The sequence below is a fragment of the Elephantulus edwardii genome, unplaced genomic scaffold (assembly GCF_000299155.1).
Source record: "Elephantulus edwardii isolate Elephantulus edwardi_28Jun2011 unplaced genomic scaffold, EleEdw1.0 scaffold00113, whole genome shotgun sequence".
Classification (NCBI taxonomy): Eukaryota; Metazoa; Chordata; class Mammalia; order Macroscelidea; family Macroscelididae; genus Elephantulus; species Elephantulus edwardii.
Window position 1 is genome coordinate 9264512 of NW_006399863.1, and position 11306 is coordinate 9275817.

The 11306-nt window shown below is 39.6% G+C and overlaps 1 protein-coding gene across 1 annotated transcript in view; it reads left to right on the plus strand.

Annotated features, from left to right (window-relative positions):
- Positions 1–11306, plus strand: part of NEK4 (NIMA-related kinase 4) — a 43796-nt gene that overhangs the window by 17998 nt on the left and 14492 nt on the right. The window contains 5 exon segments of the mRNA XM_006892292.1: positions 6598–6783; positions 7845–7994; positions 8416–8482; positions 9620–9729; positions 10969–11057. Coding sequence (XP_006892354.1) covers positions 6598–6783; positions 7845–7994; positions 8416–8482; positions 9620–9729; positions 10969–11057 — 602 coding nt within the window.

Genomic DNA, 11306 nt, shown 5'->3' on the forward strand with positions numbered 1-11306 from the left:
ATACGTCTTATACTTAACATATTAAATATATTTTTATAATTTAACATCACTAAAAAACTCACCACTGAGCCAGAGCTGAGGGCCTTTGCCTACGCTTACTGAGGCCAGTGGGAGAGGTCGCTTGGTAACACTGGCCCAGAGCTGTGAAGATCAGAGGATCCTGCAAAGCTGAAGGTCACAAGGTCTTTGAGCACACCTGATAGACTGACCTGACTAAAGAATTGTCTCCTGTTTCCAGCCTGAATGGTTAGCTGTTATTGTTCAATAAACCTCAGAATGATGAGTGATTACCCATAAATCCTGTGTTGCCTTAGCAACAGATTATTGGATCCAATACCAGAACAACATGAGCCATAAGAAGGATGTTTGGTATTAGAATTGGTAGAAAGTACAGGACACTGCTGCCACTCCCACATCAACTGCATGGCTTTTATACTTATCCATAATTTATTATTCAGCTCTGATACATAACAAGTAATTACAAAGACCCTGGCCTGGATCAGATACACCTTAGTCCCTAGCCTGATATCATTGCTCTATCAGTACTTTTGAGACGTCCCTGATAGTAGACATCCCCAATGCAAATTGTCTTTTGATTTCCTGACTGCTGGTGCCAAGAATGTAGACTGCAGAGCCAAACAAGCGGAAATTATTAACAACCTCAGTCCGAGATCTGGATAATGACTAACGATGACAGAAGAAGAATCGATTCCTTTGAGTTGTGGTGCTGGAGAAGAGTCTTGAGAACAGACAGGTCTGTTTTGGAGAGGGTGAAACCAAGTTTCTCCTTGGAGGCAAGGATTTTGAAGTTGTGTTTCACATTCTTTGGACACGTAACCAAAAGAGACTAGTCCTTGGAGAAGGCTGTCATGCTTGGAAGGGTGGAGAGACAGTGCAAAAGAGGAAGAGCCTGGATGATATAGATTGGAGGTAATGGAGGTAGGTGTGTTGGATAGGGCAGGGTTCAAAGCTATCTTGTATACATAGGATCGCCATGAGTCGCAGGTCACTCAGTGGCACATAACAATAACAACGTGATCCACACAGTTGATACCTTTGGATAGTCAGTAAAATACAGGTAAACATTTTTTGTGGTATTCTTTGTCTTCAGCCAACATCCATCTGACATCAGTAGTGATATCCCTTGTTCCACAGCCTCTTCTGAATTCTGACAGTTCTGCTAATATAACTGCAAGTATTTTTAAAATTATCCTTAGCAAATTTTACTTGCATATGACATTAATTATATTATTCAGTAAGTTTCACATTCTCTTGGATCATCTTTCTTCAGGATGGACATGAGTATGGATCCCTTCTAGTTTTTTGTCAAATAGCTGTCTTTAAAATTTTTTTTCACATGGATGAGTGAGTACTTCCTTTTTTATGTTGTTTATTAAAACATCTTCACTGGCATTCTCTCAGTCTCTGGAGCCTGGCTTTGTTGCCATTGTCTTCATACACCTCAGATGTCTTCTGCACCATCAGTTGTTAATATTCTCCCTCTGTTTGGTACAGTGCCTTTGTATTCCTTCTGCTTCCCCCCCCCATGCTTTCCATGTTGTTAATTTCCCTATCTTTGGCATTGGTGCATATAATTGAATAATGTTGTTGAGTATCATTGAGTCAGAATTCACCCATAGCTGACCCTCCAGTGGGTTTTCAGAGGCATTAAATTGCACAACAGATTACCCATAGAACAGCTGGTGGATTTGAACCATGTGCCCTCAGATTGGCAGCACAGCTCCTTACCACTTGACCACCAGAGGTCCCTACAATAATAGTCATTCCTTTAACAGGTCCTCTTGATAGGAGTATGAATGTTAATCCTGACTCTGAGGACATTGTACCCTATCTAGGGTAGATCTTGAAATCTTTTTTGACAAGGAATGAGACAGCATTCCTCTTCAGTTTGTCAATCCCAGCATTGTAGACCATATATTTGTCTGATTCAGAATAGCCAGTCCCAGTCTGTTTCGGCTCACTAATGCCTCGGATGGCTCTCTTCTAGCGTTCTATTTCATTTTGATGACTTTGTTTTCTTAGATTCATGTTCTGCACATTTCACATTCTTATTATTAATAAATAGGGAGCTGTTTTATTCTCATTCTGACGTTATTCCATCCATAGGCTTAAAGTTATTCTCCTTTGAGGAAGCATCTTTGCTCCAGCCATATTTTGAGTACCTTTTAACCTGAAAGACTCATCTTCCAGGCACTGCATTAGATAATATTCTGCTGCTAATTGTAAGGTTTTCACTTGTGAATTTTTCTTTTCAGGAATAGAATGCCAAGTCCTCTTTCTTTGTCGTAGGAAACTTCATTGAAACCTGTCTAGGCTGGGTGACCCTGCTGGTATTTGAAACACCAGTGGCAAAACTTGAAACATTATAGTAGCATGTGGACCACCGCAGTATGCCAGACCGACAGACAAAGTGGTGACTTTTTTTTCCCTTGCTCTTAAGCACTTTTTTAAAAAGTTAATTTTAATGAACATATACAGAGATTTTGGATTTCCATTCATTCATTGTTGCACTTTTCTTTCTTAGACAGTAATGTTTACAGAAGCGGATCAGTAGATCTTTTCCCAGATGCAGCCACAATTCTGATCCCAGCCTTTGAATTAATAGCAGTGTGCCTTTCCCCTTATGGCGCCAGGGCCCCATTAAATAATAACTTAATTTGTAAATGTATGTGAAAATATTTTTTAAATTAGACAGTTTGTTTCTTCATGAGAAATTAAGACACAGATTGAAGTTGCCTTTTTTTTCTTGTGTACCGTTGAATTGGATCTGACTGGCACAGGAGGAGATTACCTCTGCTTCTCCAACAGAACATCTGGTGGATTCAAAGCGTGTGCTTTTGGGATGACAGTGCAGCTTCTTGCCACTAGGCAGAGCTCCCTATATGAAAATATTTTTAATACTTTTTTTCTCCATGGAACAGGAGAAGTATAAGGCTCTCGTCATTTAAAAGTGTTGGATCCAAGGGAGCTCTGGTGGCCTAGTGGCAAGATGCTGCACTGCAATTCCAGAGATATGTGGTTCAAATCCACCAGATGCTCTGCTGGAGAAGGAGGAGGCAATCTCCTCCTGTAGCAGTCAGATCTGATTTGATGGTACATACAAAATTAATACAATAAAAATTTTTTAAAAAGTGTTGGATCCAAGCCAAAAGATTCCTCAGCTTCCCCTGGACACTAGAATCCTTAATATTTTATGGATAAAATTTGGTGTGTCCAGATTGTTCTGCATGTCTCTTAGATTCTATTTAGATCTCCTTATCTTTTGTTAAAAGTTTATGTTATTTTTAAAATGCAATGATTTTTATTATATTTACAACCTTGATTTATAGCTATTCTTCTGTTTTTCACCCTAAAAAGAAATCCCATACCCCTTAACACTTATTTTCTACTTCTCCCTTCTCCAGCTCTGACAACTAAATCTTTTATGGATTTGCCTGGTCTAATATTTTTAATAAATATGGGGGTTTTTTCATGACTGATTTCTTTCACCTACCATAATGTTTTGAAGATTCTTCCATTTTGTAATATATACCAGTATTTCGTTCTTTTTTATTCCTATATAAAATCTATTGTCTATGTAAAAATGCTCATCGAATTGGCATTTGGATGGGGTGCACGTTTTGGCTAATGTAATATAGATAATGCCACTATTCACGTGCATGTACAAGCTTTGTGTGGGCATGTTTTCTCCATTCCCTTGAACCTGAGAATATGAGTCACAGGCCATAATGTCTTGGTGGTGCAAATGCTCATTGAAAAGCTAGAGTTTTTTGTTCAACTAGAGGCACCTTAGAAAGTAAGGTTTGTGATTTATTTCTGAAATATAATTTAATGAAAACTGTGCCTAATGACAACAGGTTATGGTAACTCAGTGGTTAACTGATACTTGTTATTATCTGTCATATTGATTCTGTTGTTGTTTTGTGCCATTGAGTCAGAATCTTCCAGTAGGTTTTCAGAGGCTATAAACTGCATGGGAGGAGATTGCCCATCTTTTTCCCTCAGAGCAGCTAGTGGATCCAGACTCCCTACTTTGGGTTGGCAGTGCAACTACTTACCTACTGAGCCACTAAAGCTCCCTGTTTGGCTCTAATGGGTATGAAATGGGTTTTGATTGGCTTTTCCTTAATAAAGGAGTCTGATGGTCTAGTGGGTAATCAGGCAATTTGAATCCAGCTGTTGTGAGGGAGAAGGATGAACAGTCTCCTCCCATGGGATTTATGGCCTCAGAAAACCCATTAGAGGGTCAGCTGTGAGTCAGTTCCAACTCAGTAGCAAAGCAATGAATTAGCTTCCTTAATGATTAATGATGTAGAGCATTTTTTCATGTGCTTATTGACCACTTGTTTGTCACCTAATTAAATACCAAATCAGATTCTTTGCTTATTTGTATTTGTTTATTATGATATCATGACTTTCACAAATACAGCTTTGGGAATCTATGGGGCATTGTACCCTGTTTTATAAGGCCACTGGTCAGAATCAACACCATACTGTTTTGTTTGTGGTGGTGGTGGTGTGTGCCATAGAGTCAGAACCAATCCATAGCTGACCCTCCAGTGGGTTTTGAGGGACAGTTAACGGGAGGAGATTGTCATCCTTTTCCTGCGGAGCAGCTGGTGGACTCGAACTGCTTGCCATCAGGATTGCAGTGCAGCTCCTTGACACTAGGCCACCAGAGCTCCCTATTGTTTTATTATAGTCTTTGAAGTTGGGAAATATGACTCTTCTAACTTTAGTCTTGTTTTTCAAAATTATTGTGATTATTTTGGAACCTTTGTACTTCCATCTGAATTTTAAGATCAAGTTTGTCAATTTCTACCTAAAAGGACTGGAATTTTGATGGAGATTGTGTTGAACTTTTAGTTTACTTTTAGAAGGTATTGCTATTTAACAATATGTAAGTCCACCGTCTCATGAACATGAGTTGTCTTCTAATTATTTAAGTTTTGTTCCTTTTAAAGAAATTACTGTTATTTCATCCTATTTGTGCTATATTAATAGGAATTATTTTCTTAATTTTGCATTCAGATCATTCATTACAAAACCCCACTGCTTTTGAGTAGCTTCCAGCTCACAGAGACCGTAAAGGATAGATTAAAAATGCCCAGGGTTTCCAAGGCTTTCAATCTTTATGGAAGCAGATTACCATATTTTTCTCCTATGTAGCTACTGGTGGATTTGAACCACTGACCTTTCAATTCACAGTCCATTATTTAGTCCCTTGGACTAATAGAGTGCCTTTGTTTATTACTAATATATAAAAATACAGTTTTTTTTATATATATTCATCTTGATTGCTGGAACCTTTTTATTTTCACTAAGTTTTGTTCCTTTTAAAAAGATATAAAAATATTCCTTTTGTACTATATTAATAGGAATTATTTTTCTCTCGAGCAGTTTACCACCTCTGTAAACCTGCTCGAGGGTCAGCTTTAAGTTGGTTCCAACTTGATGGCACACAACAACAGCAAAAACAATAATCTTTCAGTTAGCAGCTAATCTTTCAATTATGCACTAAGTGGAATTATAATTTTGTGTTTTCTGGAGGATCAAAATGTGCTGTATTAATACTGTTGGCTCTTAAAATGCAATCTTACTTTAATAATGTATTGTTAGTTTTCCTTTATAAAACGTAACACACAGTAGTAGGCTTTGGATACAAATGTTTTAATTGAACGTGATCTAATAAGTGCCAGAAATAGTGCCAAGTACTTTTAATATACCATCTTATTTAATTCTCTACAATAACACAGAGTATGGAGGGCATTATCCTCATTTTCTTGGTAAGGAAACTGAGGCCCAAGGAGGTATTTTGACTCATGTGATGCCAGACTCAGTGCTCTTTAAAAGCTCTAAAAAGTTTCCTTTTCAAGGAGAAAATTTCTATTAAATGAAATCTTATGTAAAGCATTTGTTACTTTCTGAATAGAAACCCTAATAAATGTTAAGACAGTATTTTTTTAAACATCTTTGCTAAATCAGACATCCGTAGTTTTGGATTCATAACTGTATGAATAATTAAAATAATGATTCCTTTTAATTAAGGGGAGAGAAGAAAAAGCCAAAACATTTTGTTTTTGTCTGCTCACACTGCAAATAAGCATTCATTGTAAGAAAGGTGACCCTCTTAATTTTATTTTACCAATTTAATAGTAAATGTGGAACGATAAGAAACAACAACAACAAAAAAACCCCATAACACACGAAAAAGAAAGAATGAAAAAGTAAATGTGAGGTTTCGGGAGCCCTGTTGGCACAGGGATTAAAGCGCTCAGCTGTTAACCAGAAGGTGTGAATTTACCAGCCACTCCTCGGGAGACAGGTGAAGCATCTCCTCCTGTACAGATTTATGGCCTTGGAAACTCTCGGCAGCAGTTCTGTTCTTCGTACAGATTTGCTGGGAGTTGGAATCAGTCAAATGGCTTTGGTCTGGTTGAGTGTGGGGTTTGGTCACTTAGAAGTTCAGAAGTTGACTCCATCTGTTTTTGCAGTTTCACTGTGGTTTTTTGTTGGTTTTTTTTTTTTAGTTTCGCTGTGTTTTTATGGGGTTTTGTTTGTTTGTTTTTTTTAAAGAATCCAGTTGCTGCTGAATGTATTCTAGAAAAACAGGATAGAATCTGCCCAGACTTCCAGCCACACAGCTCCGGGTCTGAACCTTCCCTGTCTCGACAGCGACGGCAGAAAAGAAGAGAACAGACTGGACACAGTGGTGGGAAGAGGCAGGTGGGTCGTGATTTCTTTGGAATAAGTCCTTGATCTGTAGTTTGGGAAGTAAGACTGGATAGGTCTAAGTAGATTTCTATGTCAAATGACTAACACAGCACAGAAGAAATGCGAGAAGCCATATGAGACGCCAAATTCCAGTTTTTAAATATCAGTGAGTTAGTTGGAAACAGAGTAAGGATTTTACCTTTGTCGCAAGATGGATGGATCATTATGAGAACTAAATCAACAGACTAATGAGGGTAAATCTCTCTTCTGTGTTATATTAAAGAATACTTTTCCCTTTACTCTGCACAGATGCTGACACTGCATTTTCTGAAGTAGCTTTCATAGACTCCCCTCTCTCTTTGCTACTTAGATGGTCCTTTACCTTTAACAGTTTCTTTTTTAAAAACTGTAACACTTTAAAGTTGTTTTTTATAAAATTTTTATTTTTTTTAGTGTGTGTGTGTGTGTGTGTGTGTGTGTATGTGTGCTGTCAAATTGGATCTGACTGATACAGGAGGAAATTGTCCCTCCTTCCCCGGCAGAGCATCTGGTAGATTCAAACCATGTGCCTCTTGGATTTCAGTGCAGCTTCTTGCCACTAGGCCACCAGACCTCCCCAATACTTTAAAGTTTTAAGAGCAAAATACTGACTGAGTCATAGGGGACCTAACTGGCAGGAGAACTTTGAAAGTGACTATATGAAACACTGATAATATGATGTTGTGGTGGTGGTGTACCCTAGAGTCAGAACTGATCCAGGTTTTCAGAGGCAGTTAATTGCATGAAAGGAGAGTGTTCATCCTTCTGCTGTGGTGCAGCTACTGGCCTGGAACCGAGTGCCTTTGGGATTGCAGTGCAGCTTCTTGCCACTAGGCCACCAGATTTCCCTGATAATACGATGTTGTTGTACCGTCAAGTTGGAACCAACTTATAGCTGACCCTCCATGGGTCTTCAGAGGCAGTTAATTGCACAGGAGCAGACTGCCCATCCCTCTCCCACAGAGCAGCTGGCGGATTTGAACTGTGTTCCTTTGACATTGCAGTGTAGAGTCTTACCAGTAGGCCACCAGAGCTCCGTGTGATAATATGATATTCCTCTTTTTCTTAAGTTCCAAGAGGTTTCTTCTCGACCTTTGCCTTCTTGCCCAATTGTTGGGAAAACGGAAGTCACGCCAACACACAAGGATTCTGAAAACCAAATTGAAGTCGTCACTGGGCCTGTGAGCAATTCAAGGAGCAGTGAAGTCTCATCATCAAAGGTTTGTGGGAGCGTATGTTGGACACCTTCATGTAAAATTTTGAGGTTGTAAAATTCTGTGCTTTTGATAAAGTTTTGTAGTAAAACAACTTAACTGTACTTTTTTTGCCAAACTGCATGGATAAGTTCCTGGTTCTCAGCAAAACCTTTGATTGAAATGTACAGATTGTGTTGTTTAGGGCTAGTTACTTCCGCTTGAATTGCAGTTAATGAAGGAAACCAGAATATGTTTTCATATAGGTTTCCAGGTATGAAGGTTGAGATTTTTCTTAGCAGTGGCTGTAAGTTCAACGTGGACTGGTCTAAAATGGACACTCCTTTGATATCCAGTGAAAGGCCTTTTCCTGTAGTGCTGATGATGCACATGTTCTACAGATAGTCAGGAGAAATGTAGTAAGTGACTCTGTGACTTTCTTTAAAAGGACCGACCATTATCAGCAAGAGAAAGGAGACGACTAAAGCAGTCCCAGGAAGAGGTGTTCCCCTCAGGTAAAGTTGTCCTTTCCCCTTCATGTATTGGGAGTTGAGGTGGACAAGCATGCTGATTCTGAGCACCAAAAATATACCCTCAACACCAGACAAACTTATTTGTCAAGTCATTATCAATTCCAACTTGTGGAAACCCTATAGGACAGAGTAGAACTGCCCCATGGGATTTACAAGACTGTACTCTTAAGAGGAGCGAGCTCTGGTGGCCTAGTGGCAAGAGGCTCTGCTGCAATTCTGGAGGCACGTGGTTCGAGGCCATCAGCTGCTCCGCGGGAGAAGTATGGGAAGTCTCCTCCCAGGCAATTAACTGCCTCTGAAAACCTGCAGGAGGGTCAGCTGTGGGTCAGTTCTGACTCTACAGTACACAGTACAACAACAATCTTTCTCCTGCAGAGTGACTGGTGGATCCAAATGGCCAGCTTTCTTTTCAGTTAGCATGCAAATACTTAACATCCACACTTCCAGGGCTCTTTACAGTGAGGTGCTAAGAGTTTTCAGGTGTCCATAATTCATTTTCAAACTTAGAGTTTTTTTAAACTTTGTTGGAAAGCTTTGAAAGTTAGCATAGGCTACTGGATCTGGAACAGGTATCATCAGAGGAAAAGAGATGGAGGGCTGTGAGTAGCAGTGACTTCTAGGAGGATTCAGACTGGAAACCAAGTGAGAATTTAACTTGTTTCCATATCCATCATCTACAGGATAGAGAAGTGCTCTCCTCTCAGGAGCAGAGAGGAAGCAGAGATAGTGGTGCTGCCCTGGGTGGACGGAGGCCTGTGATCATTCCTATGGCTCATCTAAAGAGGACACTGGCTCTGTCTGGTCACTGAATGCTGACTGTGTCTCAGGCATTATGGCAGGCATCTTAAGGACACTATCTAATTTCATATTTATGTACTGTCAAAGAATAGGAGCTGAGGAAACTGAGGTTCAGAGGGGTTGAATAATGTGCCCACCGTTTCAGGACTTATAAGAGTCAGAGCTGAATTTGAACTGAGGGGTCAAGCACCAGAGTGTTGATAAGTATGCTGTCTGTTATTTCTGAGCTGGACCTTGCTGATTTCTTCCCCACACTGTGCAAAGCCTCCTTTGGTTAAGGCCGGCCCACCATAACAGTACTGGGGGTGATCACTTTTTCAGGCCCTCTGGTGAGGAGAGCGTCCCTCAGCGCAGCGGGGCCAGAGAAGCCTCGGGAGAGAGACCAGCCCCTCCCTGCCAGACGTGCGTCTTCCGACTGCAGCGTGACTCAGGTACCTCACACACTCCTAAGGGGAAAGGTAGACACGTCTGCACTTGGCACACTTAATACCAGAACTCAGAGCTTATAAATGTCAGTGATACAGTGAAGACTGTAAATGTCAGCATCGTCTGTTTCTGGGAAAGGGTTGGCTCAAGCTTCACCTTTCATTCTTGGTGAATGATAATTCACCGAGGAACTGGTAAGTAATAATTAAAGGGATGACATTTGACCCAGTCTTGCTTGCTTTTTACTATCAAGTCTGACCCTCGAGGGGGTTTTGGAGGCTGTAAACTGCACAAGAGGAGATTGCGCATATTTCTCCTGAGGAGCTTCTGGTGGGTTTGAACTACCAGAGTGGTGCTGCCTTTTGGGTTAGTAATGCAGCTGAAACCTTTCTAGTCTTTAAAACAAGCCTTCCTAAGGGCCTCCACTATGCCACACTTTCATTATTCTGCCACTTTACCAATAAACCCATCTGCTCAGCCAGATTTCAGTCTCACTTGCTTATTCCTCAAGGAGTTTCGTTTGTGTCAAAATAGACACAAAGGATAAGGTAGAGTTGCCTTCTGGCAGCTAACTAGGTGACTCTAAGGTTTCTAATCCTTGTTTACCTTTCTGTGTGATAACATCTTAGAGAAGATGAATCATTTTTCTGTATTCTGATTCCTGACGTTATATATAGATGTGTATTGTTATTTTAAAAATGGATATTTTCTGCTCTGGGAAGTAACGAAGGTTTATTTCTTTATAAAATGTTTTATTATTTAGTTGTCTTATTATTTAAATTTTCCCTTCCATCTTTCAAATTCATAAGGCTTGTGTGTCAGTGTGTCATCAAGTGATCCTTTAAAGAAGATTGACAAAGGGCCTCAGATATGAACAAACTGTGATTGCCTTGATGTAGAGGCAATTTAGTATACTCTCAAATGCCAATGATCTTAAATCATGCCTCTGCCTGTGAGATGGAGTATCTGAACTAGTTATCCACTGTTTCCTAGAAAGGAAATTTTTTCCTAGAAATTCCTTTCTTCTAGAAAGGAAAGTTCTCCTAGGGCCTTATAAAACTTGTGAACTGTTGGGTGAATTGGGCATCATTTGGGCAAATTAACTTCAACATTTATATATATTAGTTTCTCCAGCTAAATTGCCTTGGATGCACACTGCATCAGACAATGCATCTAAGACTGTTCTACATATTACATTCCGGCTTTGTTGTCATGTGGAATTTTGTTTTCTTAATCATTACTAGGAGAAGAAGCTGATCCGTTGTCTGTCTGAGGAGGAGATAAGTTCTTCTACAAGTTCAACTGATAAGTCAGATGGGGATTCCAGAGAAGGGTTAGTTCTTTTCTTTTTCTGTCTCCTTTCATAAACTATTTCTGTTTCAGTAATCTCAGATGTACATTTATAGTAGTGGTCATACCTATAGTACCCTCATTGATGGCAACGTAAGTGGTTTGTTATCGATGCTTAAGCCAGATCTCTCTTTTAATTTAATTATTATTAAATTTTATTAGTTTTAATGAACATTTACAGAGATTTTGGGTTTTCATTCATTCATTGTTGCACTGTTTTCTCTACCCTCCT